The sequence below is a fragment of the Fringilla coelebs genome (assembly GCF_963513975.1).
Source record: "Fringilla coelebs genome assembly, chromosome: Z".
NCBI lineage: Eukaryota > Metazoa > Chordata > Aves > Passeriformes > Fringillidae > Fringilla > Fringilla coelebs.
The window spans coordinates 32,262,121-32,282,686 of record NC_140031.1 but is presented as its reverse complement, the minus strand read 5'-3'; the positions used below and the strand labels follow the sequence as shown (position 1 = coordinate 32,282,686).

The following is a 20,566-nucleotide window of genomic DNA, read 5'->3' as shown; positions in this document are numbered from 1 at the left end:
TCTTAGTCAATGTCTATTCTAATATTAAAAAACTGTAATTGACTGTAAGACTCATTTGATCCACTGCAAAACTAAATCTACTATCTGCCTCAAGAGCCTCTTCAGAGATCCTAAAGCTTGAAAAAAAAGATCTATTTAAATTAGTTTAAAAGTTTACCTCAAATAAAGCAAATTAATACTGAAGGTACTGTTATTGAATTTCTAATATTATAGAAAAAAGTCAAAGCTGCTCTCAGCAAGGCTTACCATCCAAAAGACAATTGCTGCTTTGGAAACTGCACTTTGGCAGCAGGATCCAACTCCCCCCAGAGTTACTTAAGTCCTTTCGAGCATGTGGAACTTTGCAAAACTGTGGAAAACCTACAGTCTTAAAGAGCTTTTCAACTGTAAACCTACAGGTATTATCATGGTAATCACATTTGTAATTACAGAATAAAACTGATACCAGTCCCAAAGCAATGAAGCATATAGCCTATGCAAGGAAATCAATGTATGACAGAATCCAAGCTCGCCTTTTAAGGACAAGAGAAATCCCAAGAAGTTGCTTCTTTATTGAAATTCAGTATCACCAGGCCCTAAAAAAAAACCCTTTGTGAAGATACAAAAAAATGTATCTTCATTTGAAAGTGTTTTTAGCAACCCATTTATGTCTACTGCTGCTAAAAAGTGCAATACCATATCACGATATACATAAAACAAAAACATTTGATCCACAGACTCCATTTTACTTGTTTTCTTCCAATGTACTTTCACTGTAAATTGAAAGCACTTTGTGTCCACTAAGAAGTGTTTCTAACAGGAATTAAGTTTTAAAGGAATATTTTTTTAAAGTGTTCAGTTTTCAGCTTTAAAAAAATCACTAGCTTGACATTAAAATTCAGCTTGGTAATATTAGTCACTATTTCAAATTTCTAACCAGGCAGCAATTTGTTAAGTCTGATACAATAATTATATATAAAGCCAGGTAGCAGAGTGACAACCACTGAATTACAATTAATTTGAATGAAAAAAGGGAAATATTTGTTCTGTATCAGATTAATGCAATATAGTACATGTCCACAATCAACTGTAAAAAGTACTGTGTTGCATCATGTGTCCTACACAACCTTTTTAAATATATGACCTTTAAGTTGTTGAAGGTTGCCTCAGAATTTGGCTCAGTTCAGGCAAAACATCTGTTCCCTTTGCAGGTATACTGTAAGGACTTTTTTCTCAGTTGGATTTAGAGCACAGCAAGTGAGCCCTTTTCTGACCGATCATATACACCCCAGCATTTGTAAATCAAGCTCTGGGCTGACAACAGCAGGTCCACAATCCGTCACCCTTTCTCAGCTAGCAAGGCCATTTGACTGCTGTGAGAACTGCTCTTATCATGTCATCAAATCAAAGCATGTTGAGAAGAGGGAATGAAAGAGGCATCTGCAGAATTCCCACAATGTAGTGACTTTGGAACATTGACAGATGCATCTGTCATTTTATACCTTCAACTAACCTGCTGTCCGCTGGCCTGACATAGCAAAGCTGTCCAAGAGTAACTCCAGCTCTCTCATGTTGTTTTCATACGTCTCTGTTAGAAAGACCTGGTGTTTCTTGGCCTTTATTTGACAGGAGGAACAGACAAGACAAGAGGGGGGTGGGGAAAAACACATTAAAATAAGTAAACAGAATTTTAAAATTTCCTTTTTAAATTTAAATTTCTGCTGTATTTCTTTTTATGTCCTTTCTCAAGCCAAGAGACCTAACATGACATAACAAATAAGAACGTGGTAACACACAACAGAAAACTAAAGGATTTCAAAAACAAAACTAAAGATGGTTGTACAAAAACTGATTCTTCATAATCTTCTGCTTTAAAAGTATCTTAATGGACATTAAATTCTGCCCATCTATGCAAGCAGTGAAATCTATTGTTACATCCTACAAGGGCATCCAGAAAGACACCCAACTACTGGCAGACAGGCTAGAAATCCATGATTTGGCACTCAGTCAAATCCCACACCTATTCTCATTGCAAACCTGCCTACTTCAATTGTTAATATGTTCCATGCTAGACAGGGATTTCTTCAATACCAAAATCTCATCCTTGTGCATGGAACATAAAACTACAGAGTTCTTAGCCCCTATCACTGAATTTTCTTAAAGAAAGCTGTTCCCTAAGTGCAGTCTATTGTTCAAATCAAGACACCAAATTTCTCGAGGTCAAAAAAGTTCTACAGCAGATTTTTAAAATCACTACATTAGAAAGACTACACCAAATCATTCCTTCAATTTATATCTGATAACTCGCAGTTTTCAAAGACATGCATTCATAATTCCAGACAAGACCAAGGTCCTTTTGAGTATATGGAATTTTGACTTCTCAAGGAAATGTGTAATTTTAGCTGCTGACTGACAAAACAAGTAATATACCTCAACAATTTAGAAAACCTAAAAGCTGCAAAAATAAAATTAAAACCAATCACCTCTACCACCAACCCAGCTCAAGAGGAAACTAGATTTAAGTAACTTCACAATTTTCTTATGACAAAGGTTACAGTCAAAGATGTCTCATGACTTCTAAATGCTCAATTTATTTCTAAATTGCAACACATATTTGTGTAATTCCATTTCTACTTGGTAATGGAAAGTTAACCCTTTTTACTGAGCAAAATCCTACTGTTTTCTATCATATCTAGAGACTGTTGCTTTAGTTATGCTTCACTGCATGTCAAAGAACCCAGGCAATTTCTTATGTGCGGGAAACATCTTCCCCAGGAAAACTGCTACATACTGGTAGCATATAACTGTCAGGATTAAAAAAAACAAGAAATGCATTTAATTCTCTGCAGTGTTCTCCACTATTCAGTTTAAATATTTTATAAATTTGCTTTACTCTTTCAATTTTAATTATATGTACTGTATATCAACTAATATATTATTCATATGTGTATTTCAGTGTTAGGCCCCCTGTAGCATTTACACGCTTTTCCTTGTGTGAGAGTTTGTACCACAGTTCATAAAGAATTTCCAAATCACTTCTATATATTGAAAAACAACCAAGGTTTAATTCCTTCTCTATAAAATTATCTTTATAAATAGAACTTGTACATGTTGAGATCCAGTAAAAATATTTTATGGGATGCAACCACAATAATTTACTCTTGTGTACTGACATCATCTCAGAGACCTCACAAATTAAAAATAAGGAAATATAATAATAGGAAAACATCGCAATAAAATAAATATTCTTTTTACATAAAATATTCCAGCACAAAGAAGGTGAGACAAAATCTTCCCGGAAAAACATTTTTCTGTGAAAAAGTAAAATGTGAGAATTTTTTTCAATCTCCTCATTGAATTGTCCCATTTTGTTTAGTTAATTTACTATAATTTAGTCAGTGTGTTCCAGTCTATTGAGCCTTCACCACTTCTCTATGCTTTATTTGCAAACTGCATCTATCCTTCTGAAGTCAATTTTAGTCCCTTTTACAACAGCAATAAAGATCAAAAGGAAATTACTTAGACCAGCCAGTCTCTCTACACTTGAACTGCAAAATATTAGTATCTTTCCTTTCTAACTTCTATTTTCAATCACTGTCCCCATTATCAGAAATTTAAGGAAAAAACTGCTATAAATTACACTGCTAGAAATCCAGGCACAGTCCAAAAGGATTTATTATTGATCTGATTTCTTATGTCTCACTGACAGGTATCTAATAAGAATGTACACAGTCATAAAATCTTGAATTTAAGCTGACAGGACCTGTGGAGGTCATCTGGTCCCACTCCCCACTTACAGCACAGTATGGTCAAAGCCATAGGCAGCTCTGAACCTTGTTCAGTCAAGTTTTGAGTATCCTCAAAGATGACATTTCAACAAACCCTCCAGGCAACTTGTTCCAATATCTCACAATCTGCATTATGAAGTTTTTTGTTTTCCCCTTACAGGTAATTATAACTTTCCTGTTTTCTCTTCTACTTCTAATGCACAGATCTAAGGAGAGCATACCTCCATCTTCTCCACAAGCACACACTTGATAGTTTACAGCAGTAGCTATTATCTCCTTAGTTTTCTCTTCAGTCTGAACAAACATAGGGAATATGCATAATGCTTTACTTTGAAAAGGAAAATGGAACGTACAAGTATAGAGTCAAACACAATCAATTGCAGCTGACAGACTCAGCTGTTCCAGGAGATGTGATTACAATCCTTCTCAACAATTCCATCCATCAACATGTTTTGCCATTCCTGTAGAACTCCTGGAGAAGTACAGGTGTAATTGTTTCCTAGGTTATTTCAAAAGGGAAATCATTTGACAAGAAAACTGCTAAAGCCTTTACACAAGGAGAGTTTGCTTCACAGACCACATTAGTAAACAGGTGGAAGAATATTTGTAAACTCAATTAAAATTTATAAGTCTTCTGCTGACTTTGTTGACTTCCTGTACACCAGAATGGACCATTCTTGACTTAGACAGTCATCCCTGAAAACAACTTTGATAATCCAAGGTGAGGTCTGTATGTATTTAGGGAATTCCTAATTCCAGTATTAATAGGAAGCATTAAGAAGATTGTTCAGACATACTAAACTTCGAAAAATACAAATACATTGTTAAAGCCTAGAGGGACATGTTTAGGAATGCCAAAGTCCACCTAAAGTTGAATCTGACATGGATGTGAAAAGCAACAGTAAAAGATTTTTGAAGTACATCACCTGCAAGAGAAGGACTAGGCAAAATGTGGAGCCATTGCTAATGAGGCAGTGATCTGGTGACTAGGAGAGAGAAAAGGCCATCTCATTGCTTTTTTTCACCTCAACCTTCACTTGAAGAACCTGTCCTTGGGAATTCCACGTCCCTGAGATGACTGAAATTTCCATGAACACTTGAGAACTTAAAATTCTCAACATATATTAGAAATATTTCCCATAGTCCCTAAAGACAACTCCCTTCTTCACAATATATTCCAAACTGAAGGCCAAAAACATGGAAGAAAAATCATACTTCCTGAAACCCAGAACATATGCTGAATTTTAGCATATAAAATGCTTCCTTGAAACAAACTTCATATCCTTAAAAAAGGCTCCTATTATCAAAACAACTCTTGAGGACAAAAACCTTTTAGCAGAAAATGTGCTTGGCAATGTATTAATTTAATCACCAGTTTCAAAACACAATTGAACTTTTAAAGAAATTAAAGAGAAGCTAAGCACTTTTCATTAAAAATACTGTAAACTCCACTGAGGAGAAAATCTTTTTTCTAAATACTTTCTATCCTTATCTGTAAGGAAAACTTGAACTATTCTGAAAACTGACTGCTTATAAAATTCTTCCATTCACTGTCAGATTTGTGTTAATCTTCCAGAAAGGTATTTTTATTTATCTGGACAAGTTCCTAGTACCTTGGTTGTAGACATATTTTCCTTAACTACCAGTATTTGATTTTTGTTCCTGTTCCCATACAGAGATGATGTTCCACTGTTTTTGCAACATTTTGCAAAAGCCATGGTTGACTAAAATAAATGTGAACTCTATACACAGTTCAGGATAGCCCACAGAATCTGATGCTGCAAATGTGCATCTGTATCTCAAGTTCAATAACTTTTAAAAAGTAAACGTGTGGGCAGGACTTTGAGCCCTTGCCTTAACAAAACTACTGCAGTAGTAAGCAGGGAGTCAGGGTCCAGCTGTACAATGAACTGCCTCGATTCCTGAGGAATTTTCTCTACTTTGTCTACAGTCACAAGGGGTTCCTGGGGAGGCTCTCTTGCACATGGACTAATTAACCCACTCAGTCTGTAGTACAAATTCCAACTGGTGATGGTAGAGTAAGAGCCAAATCCAGAACTATCCACATAGCCACCAAGGAGCAGCATGTTCAGATATGCCTTGAAAAGTACTTATGTAAATTCTTTACAAAAGTACCAGAATGTTTACCAGGCATGACCTTGGGGGCAGCAAATCAAAGCATTTACAGAAATACAAAAGACTGCTCCACAGTTCACAAAACACAGGCTTTACGCAAGTGATGCTCTATAAAGCAGAAAAGTGGCACAAATTTTTCAGCAAACAGGCATAAATTGTATTATAAAAAACAAAACAAAACCATTTCTGACAAACTCTCTCCTTGGGCTTCTAGTTATTTTTGCTCAAGTCTTCAAACTATTGAATACTTCTTTTATTTTCTTACATCAGCTGGAATATTCAAAAATCTCTAGAAGAGTCCAGCCACATGTAAGTTAAATACAATCTCTCAAGAATTTTAGTATCTCAGTCTTACAAATTAATCAAAATGCTCAAGTTTTATTGAAATCCTTCTTGTCCCTCCCATAAAAAGAGATTTGTAACAAATTTTGTTGGGAGACAATGTTATGAAGTATCCCCTTGGGTTTTGGGGTTTATTTTTTTTGTCCAAGTCAGAGAAAATTTTTTGAGAACTGCAACTTTAAATTTTAGATGCCTATCTTCTAACACCAGAACATCACAGCTTGAGTGACCACTTCCCAAATAAATTTAAAAGTTTGCAGAAGATCATTTAAGCATATGCTTCAGACTAACTAGTCTTCTAACATTAGGACAATAATAGAAGTAACAGCTAGAATGAAAAACTCTCTGCCCATGTTAAGGCAAGAAAAAAACAATTAGCGTAAAACAACCCTAAACAATTAATGCACAAAATTAATGAAGAGTGTGTATCAGGTCTGGGATTTTTTTTAACTGAAAGAAACTGTCCACATTAAATTGCCTAGATGACATTTACATGTTTGCCACTGTGTACCAGTTTCTACTCCACAGAAGTTGTAGAACAGAATCATAATCCTCAGGGTCCTTCATGGTCTGTTAAGTCAATACCTAGGCAACTTCTGCTAAAGAACAATGCTTAATGTGTACATCCTGGAACTAGATTCTCAAATATTTCTGTACTGACATTCAGTGTATGATAACCCACAAGGCATTTTGGACAGCTGAGATGCAAACATGACTTCAGGCGTGGCTGTAAGAGAAAGATTTACATGCCATGGGGAAAAAGACAAGCTGTGTGCAATCTGTTACACAACTTATATACAAATTATGCTAGTTCTGACAGAATCTGTTAAAAGGGCTGGAAATAAATACACCTTCCAAATTAAAGGAATTTATACTAAGATACAATATTTTAATTATTTCACTTTCCTAATATGCATTCAGATGAACTGGCAAGTTTCCCAAATTCCAATTTGCATTTCTCATAAAATAAAGGTTTAACATCTCATGCTTGTCCCATGCTAAAATCATCCACTACTAGGTACTGGAAATGTAAATATCCTGAGTAACTTAAAACTCCTGAAGATACCTCTTATTCTTTCCATGGGGCAGGAATACAGCTGGGGCTGTTTCAATTTAAACGAAGTGTTAAATCACAATGGCCATTCTAAATTCCTGTTCTTGAAACCAAAAATTTCTAGAAACCCTAGCTAGATAATGATAAACTTGAGACCAATTTCCCATAAGTAAACATAATGTAAAAATTGAGAGTTTTCTCATGCTGAGCATTCATAAGCAATTTTGTTTGATAGTAACAGATCCTATCACATTTGACCCATGCAAGTTTCTGGCAAACTTCTGCAACATGCTGGTATTTAAAATTACAAGCAGAATAACTACTTTATTGCACATTCAACTGATCTATTAAGGAAAAAAACCCCAGTTTTTCATATAAAGTTTCAACATAATGTACTTCACAAATATTTTTGTGTATCTTACAAATCTTTTAAAAACTAACATATTAACTAGTAGGTTAACAGGACCATGAGAAACCAACTTAAGATTACCAGACTGAAATGGAAAAGATGTATTCAGGATGTCAATAATAGTACAAAATATAAGAAAGTAATTAACAGATCAAGAAAGCAGGACGTGGAAATAAAGGGAAGAGAACGCACTGACAATTTCACACAATTTTAGTGTAAGTAAAGGGAAGCCTAATAACAGTATACTGAATGTTATTTATACTCAGTTTCTACTATAGACTTCTGCTTTTTGATTTTGGGAAGAAAAATAACAAAAAACCTGCCTATACTGAGTAAACAAGACCACACACAGGCACTCCTGCTTCCCAATCAAATATGAAAGTCTTCAGGAAAAATACAAAGCCATCCAATGTGATAAAAATCTAATCCCACAGGGGACCACTAATACAACTCTTCAGAAAATGAGTATTTTTATTACCTGTTCAAGACAGTCTTGTGGCTTGAAATCTTTCCAGTAAAGCAATTAAAACAACTTGCTATATGAATAAGACAGTTCTTTCAAGGGGGGCAATCTATTTGCTTTTACTTACACAATGTTCATTTTGAGTACACCATTTAATACTGTTGTAATTACCAAAAAACCTGAAGCATGAATAGAATTTTTTTCTGAATTCTTGTCAGGTATAACATACATTTTACTACAGAATTTTTCTTTGGTTTTTTTTTTGTGCCTGATAAAATTATTTTTTCAGGTTAACTAAGGCAGCAAATATATTTTAATACTTTAATGCTTGCATTGAAGAAGCTGTGTCCTCCCAAAGGAAAACCGGTTTTTTAGTGTGGGAACTTGGCGCACCTCTCCTGAGGGCCAGAGCTACCGAGAGAACCCTTGGGGAGCTTGGGAGCCTTGGGATGTTGCTAAAAGTACCTGGTGGCTCAACTTTGACCCTGCAAGAGATGTACCACCTATATGTGGGGATATAAGAATCCGTGGTGTTTAAAGTATATAGAAATAGAACACCTACATGTCAAAGTACGGATTTTAAGATTTTGGTACAGGGGGGTTGGAAAAACAAGATGGAGGGAGTTGGGGCCTGCCACATGGTTCTTCCTCCTTCTTCTTGTCTTCCATTTTCTGTGTGACGTAGGTATTTTTGATAGGTTCATAGTAAAGGTACACTTAGTAATAAAAATGATAAGTATTGGGGACAAAAGATAAATATAGTTCACGTAGTCTTTGTTATAAAAAGATGCGACCGCCCTGTGGGCAGTCAGAGTGCCTTTGGCTGCCTTGCTAGTCGGACCCCGGCTGAGCGGAAAGAAAATTTTTGTAGATAATAAATAATCAACAACCTTGAAGACCGAACCTGAGAGTCCAGCCTTGTCTTTTGGAGCCCGGGAAGCGAGCCCATCTCACCCTTGTCTGGGCAGAGACAAATAACAGCCAGCCCGGACATTTTAGTTTTATTTTTCTTCAATTTATTAATTACCAATCTACCTGTGAAGTAGATAACACTAAGACAATGTATGGAGTAACTCCATCAGCTGAAGAGTAGACACCAACAAATCTGAAAACCTTCTAATGCAGATCTCTGCTCCTATATACCGAATAGCACAATGCCTACTAGTAGCAGGAAAGAGATCGTGGTAATCTCCTACACTCATAGGTCCAAGAGGAAGCAGGAGCAGAAATTTACAATACAAAAAAAAAAAAAAAAAAAAAAAAAAAAAAAAAAAAAAAAAAAAAAAGAAAAAGCCAAGTATAGAAATACTGGAAATGCTACTAGACAATGAAGAGAGATAAGGTTTTCAGATCATAGAATCATAGAATAGCTTGGTTCAGAACGAACCTTAAAGTTCATCTAGTTCCAATCGTAGACCAGGTTGCTCAAAGCCCCAAGTCCTCTCCAACCCAGCCTTGAACTCTTCCAAGAATAGGGCATTCACAGCTTCTCTGTTATGACTTTCTTTGTTATGTTTCATAACTCTTCTGTTATGTTTAAGTGCCTCACAACTGTCACAATAAAAATTTTTTTCCTAATATCTGATAAAAACCTTCTTCCAGTTTGGAGCCATTCCCCTTGTCCTCTTACTACATGCTCTTCTGGAAAATCTCTGTTCAGGTAGTGGAAGATCACAATTGGGACACCTCAAAGCCTTCTCTTCTCCTGGCTGCCTCATAGTAGAGCTGCGCCATCCCTGTGATAATTTGGTGGCCTCCTCTGGACTCTCTCCCACAGGTCCATCTCTATCCTGTGCTGAGGACCCCACAGCTGGATGCAGCACTGCTGGTGGGGTCTCACCAGAACAGAGAAGAGCAGAGTGGAGCAGAGCAGAGCCGAAGGGCGGAATCCCTCCCCTGCCCTGCTGACCACACTGCTTTGGATGCAGTCCAGGATGTATTTGGCTCTCTTTCTTTCAGCAGGGTCACATCCAGCCTCTCACCCACCTGCATCCCCAAGCCCTTCTGGGCAGGGCTGCTCTGATCTGTTCATCCCCAGCCTAGGTTGGCATCAGGGGTTGCCCTGACCCAGATGCATCACCTTGCGCTTGGTCTTTGAAAATAACGTAAGAATTTCATGGGCCCACTTCTCCAGCTTGTCCAGGTCTTTCTGGGTGGCATCCTGTCCTTCAGGTATATCAACTGCACCACTCAGCTTGGTGACATCAGAAAATGTGCTGAGGGTGCACTCCCATCCCTTCATCTATGTCATTAATGAAGATATCCTAAGCTTTTTGTTTTGACCCTCCTGCTACGGAAGAGGATGGCAAAACTGATATTCAAAGTTGGTGTACGTAGAGACAGTGGGAAGGCAGCAACTGGTCATATAAAAGGAAAAAGATTTCAGAAAATAATCCTGGAAAATACATCCAATAAGACAAATGCACACCAAACAAAAACAACCCAGTCAACTAAAAAGTTTATCACCTTCAGAAAAGATGTTTTCAAGCAGTTTTTGCAGTCAAATGCTTGCATTAAAGACATTATGTGAAATAAAAATAAGCAAGTCTACAATGGTAAATAATCAAGGCTGAGGAAAAAAAGCTTGGATAGGAAGACAGAACATTTTTCACAAAAAATCATAATCCATATTTACAAATTGCCTTCTTCATTAGGAATGCAAAGGCTGGTTACTCTTGATTCATTGCCATACTTTTAAAATAACTGCTTTCTGTAAATAATTCCTCAATTACATACTTGGTGTATCACTTAATATGCATTTTGGAATTAGTTTCTCCAGTATTTTATCTATATTTACTCTTGTTTCACAAAACAAAGTAATACAAATAAAAAAATCAGAGTAACTCAAAGTCAGATTTACTCCACAGTTCAACAGCAAATGCAGATTATGTTCAAAATATGTTTAAAAAACCTAAAAAACAAGTGCCATAGGCTTTTTGTCTTACCATTGCAAGTTCACTCTGTAATTCACTGCAGCTTTTTTCAGCATTCCCTAGTCTTGCAGAGAGCTCCATAATTACCTTCTTCTTTTCCTCAATCACTTCTTTCATTTGATTGTTTGAGGAGAAACACTCTTTTTCTAATCTGGAAAGTTTCAACATTAGAACATTTTAATCAAAGATGCTTATGTCAAGTATTCTACATATTTTTAAAAGACAATGTGGGTATCACATCATGTTAGCACATCGTATGACTTATGAAGCTGCTTGCCTTAATTTTTTTAAGTGAAGAAACTTATATATTCCTTCTAAGAAAAACTTTTCAGTTGTGGTTATGTTCTTTTCCATTACCAAGGCTTGTGTTAGACTTCCAGTCAAAAATTAATTTGATCATTTGAATATGGACTCCAGATTATATGTAATAAATAGAAGCCATCATATTTTAATTAACACGTTAGTTCTCTTCAGAAAGCCATCACATCTTGCAACATCGGCATTGATTTAAAGCACAAAGCTTGCTCCTCAAGTTTCCATGTACCTGACTATATTCTTACCCTGGTTCTGGCCAGAACAGGGTTATTTTTTGCAGTAGCCAAGTGGGCATGGCTAGGACCTGGAGGTTGTTCTATACCACCTCATGTCATTTTCTGGGGACAGGAGAAGGGCTCCCTTGTGAGTGGCAGAGGAACTGGGTATGGTAGGGGGTTTCCACTGTGTGCAATCACAGGTGGATCAATCACTTTTTTTTTCCTGGTACACTCTGTCATTAGTATTGTTGCTGTTACAGTTCATTGTGTTATTTCATTGCTGTGTCCAGTGTCCTTATCTCAGCCCATAATCTTTACTTAGAGTCCAATTATCCTCTCCAGCCTGTCACAGATGGAGGAAGAAGAGGGAGGAATGATCGAGTAGCACATGGTTTGGAGTGTTTCTGTGGGAACACTGAATTGGGGAATACCATTCTTAAACCATGACAATTCTACTCAGAATTGCATGATTTCAATAGCAGACAATTCAAAATTTCAACCAGTTTTTGAACTATGTAAGTCCCACTAGTATTCAAGAAAACAAATACATAGAAAATCTGACATGATAAAAAGGTGTGTCATGAGAAAATTACAAGCCCAAACGACAGCAAATAGGAGACAAAGCTAGGGACAGGAAGCCAAGGACAAATTCTGAAGGATTGCCTAAGTATATAGGGATGGAAAGGAAGTGCGTCAGAAAAGGCATCTAGAATTAACATTCACAAAAGATGACAAAGATGAGAACAGATTTTACCACTGTTATGGTAGGAAAGAAAACGTGAGCAGATTCTACACAAAGCAGCTATTTTACCAACAGCAGAGAGAGAAAATCAGCATACTCCATGCCTTTTTGTCCTCCATCCTCCCTGACAAGGTCTACTCCCAAGCCTCTACTGTCAGTAAAAGTACACTAAAAGGACAACAATTGCTAGCAATAGGTGAGGATTGTGTCTGAGATAACCTGTGAGAACTCAGCGCATAGAATTGAAGAGGTGAGCTCAACTACATTCAAAGGTTTTGATAAAGCTGGCTAATCTCAAAGTGACATTGCTCATTATCATCATAAAAGGTCACAAAAATTGGGGGAGGTTCCTGGGAAATGAAGAAAGTCAAATGTCACACTTATATTTGACAAAAGTAAAAAGGAGAAGACAAGGAACTATAAACCACTGAGGTTCATTTCAGCCCTGGCACGTTACAAAGCAATTCCTCCTAGAACAATTTTCTGGGCTCATGAAAGGGACATAGGTGATTTGGAACACTCAGGGAGCTTAATCATACCTGACCAACCCTGTTATATTTCATTATAAAATTATCAGAGCTGTGGACAAAAGGAGGGTAAATAAATATTTAGCATCTATAATATGATTTGAGCACAGATTTTAGCACTTTTTCACACAGTATTTTTATAGCTGTTACAACTTAAGTCTATATACATGAATTATAACATTGATAAAAATGGTTTGATAGTAAAGTCCAGATGGTAGTAGCTGGAATGGCTGTAATACTGTAGAGGTCTGTCTAAGATCTGTTTAACAGCTTCAGCCATCACCTGGAGTAAGCCAAGAGTACAGTCTCACAACACCTGCAGTGAACCATGAACTGGGTGTGGGTAGATCATGACACAGTACAATTGATACACTCAACAGAAGAGCTGCCATTCTCTAGTCATGGAGAAAGAACAGGCCAGAACGAAACTTCTGACATTCAACAATGACATGTGCAAAGACCAGAATTTAGGAAAGAAGACCACTCTAATGAGTTGTAGCTCATAATTGGCTGGATAGAAGCTATGCTAACAAGCGCCTGGTAACCATGACACACAGCCACTAATCAGCACCACAGCATATGAGCAGAGATAGCTAACAGCATCCTGGGCTGTATTAATAGCAGCATAGTCAGATTAAGGGAAGTGATTAATATCCTTGTATTTGGCAGTCATTACAACACATCTAGGATAATGATTGCTTTTAACTACATGCACCCCTCACAACTTAGGAAAGATGTTGGGGTGCACTAAGGGAATGGTCACCACCATAGCCAGCAGCAGAAATACACATAAGAACTGAGGAAACTTGGTATGTTCAAGCTGGAGAAGATATAACTCCATGGTGTACAACAGGCCTCCCAGTATCTAAAAGGAGGTCAGCAAGGAAATGCAGATGATCACTTCACAGCAGTGTTTGTCTACAAGACAAGTACTGAATTCAAAGAGGTTCAGACAAGGAGAAATGTTTTCCAACTGCATGGAACAGGTTCCCAGAGAGATTGTTCCATCTCCATTCTCCACATTTTCAAGACCTAACTGGATTAAACCCTGAAGATCCTGATTAGTTTGAGCAGTAGGTTGGATTATAGATCTCCTGCAATTCCTTTCAACCTGAACTATTCTTTGATGTAGCTCTCAGCAGTAGAAACATCCAGTAGAAACATAATCTCTTTTTCTCCTAGCACTCCTGTCTCCCTAGAACTGTAAGCAGTGCAAAGGGCTCAAAGTTCTTGCATTTTTGAAGCTTTTGAATCAATATTGTCACTTTCTGACTTTAATTTATTTGTTAAAGATTAATGTATCTTTTTAGTTGGAGGACTACTTCACCAGTCCACGAAATACCTATGTGCTTCTGCATCAGCCTGGATGATTTCTTGCTGCAGCTGCAGATGTTACTTCTTATTCTTCAAAACCTGCCTGGTTCAGTCCCCCAAAGTAGCTTCTACTCTCACAGCTTTTGGAAACACAGCAAAAGCAGTTCCAAATTATTCTATGTCATGTTCTCACTCTTCAAGAAAAGTAAATTCACACAGAGACCCAAATCCCATGTTGCTTCCAATTTACATAGTGCTACTGGGTTCAGAGCTAATTAATAAATTATGCAACCCAGAAAAGCCTGTTAGCTTGGTTTTGGTTATTACAAGTATATTTTTTCTAAGGAAATAAAATATTATGCCACCCAGAAAAGCCTGTTTGCCTGGTTTCAGTTATTATAACTACGTTTTTTTCTGAGAAAACAAATTCTTACAGCATTATATAGCTTCCAACTTTTGCATTATTTACCTATATCAAGGCCAGCTAAAGATGCATGCAAGTGTTCTAGCACAACAAATGAAAGTCTCTAAGACTTTCATTTGGCTAAGGCTTAAAGACAAACTCATGCAAGTCCTCCAGAAAAAGAGAAAATATGTTTGGATGCCAAACTATGTCTTAAAAAAAAAGCCAAGCTCCTGACATTGTCTGAAGTCCGAAGACCAGACCCTTCAAAGGTAAGTAGATCAAAGGCTGTTGTATTCTCTCAGAAGGTGTTCGGTGAAAGCAATCACTGATTTTCACCAATGTTACTGACACTTGTATGCTTCAAAGAATAAAAAGGGGACAGGAAACAGATGAGGTAGTACCTGCCCACCCCATGTAATTACCTCAAGAGAACTGAGTAGATTGATGTCCATCTCAGAAAAAGCTTGACCTTCGCTACTTATCTTAATAGAGGTCTGGAAATTTTGGTGTCTGGACTAAAAAAATTGTGAGAATAGGCTGTTTGTGTTTCTTCAACATCTCTTAACAAAACCACCAACTATTTTACCTGTTTTAACTGTCTTGATTTTCATGGAAGGCTTTGCATTCTCTGAAATCTCAGAACATAATTTGTTTTCAAAAAACTCAGCTGGCAGAATCTGCTAGAAGTAATTGCCTGAATCAACACATGATTGCAAGCAGTGAAAAGTACTGTTTTGATATTAGACAACGTTTATTCTCATATTCAATTAACACATAGAACAGATGCCTCAGGCATAAATTCTGTTTTATCCAAAAAAACCCCTAGGATAGGGCAAATTTACTTCCTGAAGAAGAAACAATGAACTTAATTGTCCAGATCAGAGCAAAAAAGGAAGGCTTCTTAAGGTTCATCTTGCATTTTAGTAACTTTAATATTTACTTCTCTGTAAGCACTACTATTGAAATTCTTAAGGCAAATGGTACCATATCTGTAAAAACTGTACTTCATAGTCTTAAATAAAAAAAATATACTAATGGTATCTCCTGTAGTAGTTACAAACAAAGAAATATACTCTCTAAAAAAACTCTTATTTTTCTTTTTTGATGGTAACATTTTTCAAATATGTAACTTCTGTGGATCAAAAATATCCTAGACACAAACCCCTTCAATGCTGAAAGAAATATCTTCATATATCTAGATAAAAGATTCTTGCAAGGAACAAAACATTATTCACAATACAATTCAGCACCTAACCACTATTGTTATGTTGGTCCAAATAATCTAATTCAGAAAAATATCTTTAAGAGATTCTCAGAGACTTAACTGGAAAACTACTACTTACAGAAGGTGATGTTTTTAGCCAAATTTACTAATCAAAAAAATTTAAAAAACAGATCTTGTAGTAAAATTCTAATGATTTGGAAAATAAACAGATGTTAAGGTGACATTAAAAATTGTGCTAATTAGCTAATATTTTATTAATACCTATTGGTTCCCAGTACACATCCATACTAACAGCTCCCTGACTGATTACAGACAGCCATGTTATGGCACCACTTTAACAAGACAGGATAGTTTTTCTAGACTGAAAACTACAACGGCTTAGCAAGCATTATTCAAAAAACCAAACTAAAAAACCCCACATTTCACTAAAGATGATTCATTCTTCTGGTCTAACATCAATACAAAGACAAACTTTGGAAAATGAGGTCTTGGAACAAGTGAAGAAATGGTTCAAGAACAAACACTGGAAGTGTCTGAACAGTACTTAAAGAAAACTCTTGTAACATTAATTTTTCCATATCTTCTGGACCACACATGGTAACCTACCAGAGCAAAAATAAGAAACACACTGCACCAAATTAAAAACTAAGAAAACCAAACCAAGATTGAAAAAAAAGAACTATAGTCCACATGCTCTGTAAGAATAAAAAGTTACATACAAGAAAAGCTCAGATGGTACAAAGTAGCCTGTGTTATGCAAAACTATTGATCAAACAACCATTCCTCAAAAAAGAGGCTGGTTTGCAAACAAAGGAACTTTTTTAAAACAAAACAATAAAAATGGAATAAAATGTCAAATCAATGGTCCAGGCCTTCTCCATTTCACGGAAAGGCAAAGAACTTAGTATCAGTCTAGTGTCCCGTATTTACTGACAGAGAACTCACATTCACAGCAAAAACAACCAGGCAGGATGAGATTGCAGTTTAATTAATTGATGTTATAAGTGTAGAGCATCTTGAAATATACTTACTCAGCTTCACAGCTGTGAAGAAGCTGCAGTCTTCCTAAAGAATAATTTTAGGTTACTATCATAATGTTTTTCACAAATTTTTATCATAAAAGTTATTTCTTTTTCTTTGAGAAAAAAGTTTTCATTTTTTAATGTGACTCTGGTTTACCTAAATGCATATCAGGCCTCTTTAGATGTTTTTTTTAATGCAGAGCTCTAAGATGTTTATAATACAGCCAAAGTTTAAACTTGATTACTAAAAACATCTCTGTAAGCATGAATATAGGAACACTTGGGCCACAAAATTCCTTTTTCTAGGGAAATCAGTTTCTTTTTTTCCCTCTACTGCTTGCATGAGCAAGTCACCACAAATACTTTCATATACAGATCCCCATAATCCTAGACTAAGAGATGAAAACTGTCTTTTTCAACCCATTCTACTACCTCTCTCTTCCCACTGTGCCACCCACTTCATGTCTTCTAAACCCCCTCTTTCCCTAAATTTCACAAACTACTATCCTTTATTTCATGTATTCCTCAGTTCTCTGTCTTCCAGCCCAATTCTTCTTCCTGATATTTTCTCACCCCAACAAAAACTTCATTCAGCAAAGGAAGAAGAGTCAGTACAGTGTATCCTGTATGTGCCCAGGATATACAGCAAAACCTTTCTTCAGAAAGCACCTGTTACTACACACACTGTACACTGTGCTGAGCAGGAAAGGAATGCCAGGTAATTTCATCTGTTCTCATGTACTTCATCCCTTCTTCTATTTTCATGAGCTAGTCAACACTTACCACAATCATTCAAAAGCTGAAAATGAAGATTCACTACTATCAATGATACACACCTCCTCAACAGGAGTCTTAAAGATTGATCTACCTCACTGAAGTGAAAAATAATATTTTCATAATAATGTAAGTATACACAGAAGAAAAAAATCTGTTCTGACCCTGACATGTGTGCTTTCCTACACTCCTCCCAAATACACAGGAGACAGGACCCTGCCATATCATTTCCAACAGTTTTGCTTTATAATCCGTAACAGATCAGCTATTTTCTTTACCCATCCATTTGTTTACTGATATGGACCTGTTTTTTAATGTTATTAATGGAACACCAGGTTCTGAACTTTGGGTTGATTTGGGAAATTGCATCAGATTTAGTTACTTTATACGGATTGAAAACTATTAAATGTAAGCTGTAAGTGGCAATTCAGCTGTCTACTGCCATTTTACAACTAATTTAGAGGGAAACTTACACATTGAGTTTTTCCAAGTTCTCCTGGGCATTGTGTTTTTCTCTCTCATATGCATATTCTAACCCTTTGAACTCTTTCTTGATCGTTTCTAAATCTGAAAGAGCTTCTTCTCGTCTGTCCTTTTCCACACGCACAGCTTCTTCAAGTTCTCGAATTCTTAACTACACCAAACAATAAAAAAGCAATTAAAGAGAGTTAGGAAACACTTACATGATCTCCTACAGTCTGTTCTGCTTTACAAGAGAGTATATTCTATTAATTCAGTATAAATGCATATACACATGTAAAAAAAATAGATATGACAATGAAAAGTACCGTCTGTTCTCATTTGGAGGTGTCTGAACACTTTCAGTTCTTATTAATACTGAAGCTTTCCAGGAAAATTCTAGTTTTTAAATAGACTCATGAAGTGTGGGACTAACAATAAATGCCATAATTTCTCTCAGAACAAAGCACACTTCTAGCTTGTTCATGTACATAAACAAGGAAAAAAGACTTTATCAGTTACTCATCCATAAAACCCAAGCCTCTAAGTTTAAGGAGTGTTATCCTCTCAGTTCCATTTTATGCTGCAGAAATAGAGAGGAAATTAAGCAAACTAAATCTTTTCTAGTTAAACTGTCACTTTTAAAACTTAAGTGCCTGCACATACAGAAGATCATGAAAATAAGAAAATAACTGACTGAAGAATGGCAATGCTTATTTTTGTTACTCAGAAAATAGGGAAAAAAAGATACCAAATTCCCTTCTTTTTTGCTTAGTTTTTCAGAAGTCCAGTAAATTTGTTAACGAATATGATATTACTAAGAAATCACCACTTAGTTTTTTTCAAACTTTTTTTACTAAACCATAATTTTTTTACTGAGTCCAATGCTGCGTGATACAGATACAAAAAATTAATGTTCAAGTATATACACTAGATTTATTCATATAATCAATCTTTACTGGTAACTGTGAGTATCATCATTTTGGAGCTGAAATGTACTCTGAGAAATTGTTTGAAACTGCAGTTTCAGGTTGCATTATGCTCTCACTCCTAGATAAGTTGCATGTATGCAAATGTCTCCAAATTGCTTTAAGCAGCCATTCAGAAGATATAGGGCAGCATATTTAAACAGTAGTATAGTGCTTAACTATTGTGAAAAATTTCCTTTTCCTAACTGTTTAAATAGTAGCAGGAATTCTCAAAATTACAAATATGACATCTTATTTTACTATTTATTCTAATAACTTTAAAGTTCCCTAAAAAGCAGATACTCTTTTATTCTGTCCCTATATATATATATTTTATGATTTTGACACTTATTATAATAAATCTATTTAGGTTTTTCAGTGGAGCAAGTGATTTTTGGATATTAGTTATTTCACAACTTCCTCAACTGTTTTATGTCACCCTGGGTTTTTGAGATTTCTAGAAGGCCTTCTGATATTGACATTTTTTGTAAAGAACTTTCCCACACACTTTTCTGTAAACAACTTATAGTTTACATTCTTGTGGAAAAGGACACTGTTGATGGACTGTTGGTTAAGCCAGTGTCTGTGGAGAGGTGGCACTGTCACCCTCCAATCCCCTGTCACCTTTGTAAAACTATAAATTATGGAGTCAGAGAATAAACGCCCTCTTTTTTCCTTCTACCTGGAGAGCGGTGTGTGCGTGTGTTCTTTCGTGTCCTACAGCGACAGTTTTACTGTAAACTTCTATGAAATATTTAACAAAAAGTTTACCTGGATGATCTCTGAAGTGAAATTGGATGCTAAATGTGCTGCTCTCTCTGCTTCAATGTCTTCTTCCAGTTTCTTTGTTCTCACTGCAGCTGCCTAAAAATACATTTTGAGGATATTTAAGCTCAGAGAGAAAATAGTATGGCACCAGATTTATTCAACTCATTAAGCATATATTGTGATTCCATACACTAATCTGATATATCTGAATTTCTTTGGAACTGTGACAACTCATACCAAGAAACACATATAACAACAGTTTCTACAAATAAGTATTATTAAATTAATATTTTTATTTAGTTAAGTAAATTGATGTAGTATTATGTTATTGCTGCATTTTTTATAATCAGCTAGGGTCAGAAAGCAAATAAACCAAGTTAAATATTCTTCCTATTGCCCCACTATTTTCTCGCTTGAGGCAACATAAATATACTCTGTATGTCCTGAAATACATTGAGGTATCAATAGAACATCTACAATTTCATAAATGAGACACGATGCACAAAGAAGATTTTTCAAAAATTTATGTGCTTAACGTACTTAATTTTAAAAAATCACAAACACTGCTACTATATTTTCATACTGCTAAGATTATTCTCATAATTAAGAATGTCTTCAAAAAGGGTAAGAAGGACCCAGAGAACTACTGGCCAGTCAGGCCTCGCCTCAATCCCTGGAAAAGTGGAGTGCCTCCTTCTGGATACCATCCCTATCAACATGGAGA

General features: G+C 36.0%; 1 protein-coding gene across 1 annotated transcript in view; it reads right to left on the bottom strand.

Annotated features, from left to right (window-relative positions):
- The window catches only part of CCDC171 (coiled-coil domain containing 171), a 151,560-nt gene that overhangs the window by 108,321 nt on the left and 22,673 nt on the right, over positions 1 to 20,566 (bottom strand). The window contains exons 6-9 of the mRNA XM_084224916.1: positions 19,846 to 19,938; positions 18,121 to 18,281; positions 11,117 to 11,255; positions 1,493 to 1,595 (exon numbers count right to left, since the gene is read on the bottom strand). Coding sequence (XP_084081042.1) covers positions 1,493 to 1,595; positions 11,117 to 11,255; positions 18,121 to 18,281; positions 19,846 to 19,938 — 496 coding nt within the window. The remainder of the gene's footprint in view (positions 1 to 1,492; positions 1,596 to 11,116; positions 11,256 to 18,120; positions 18,282 to 19,845; positions 19,939 to 20,566) is intronic.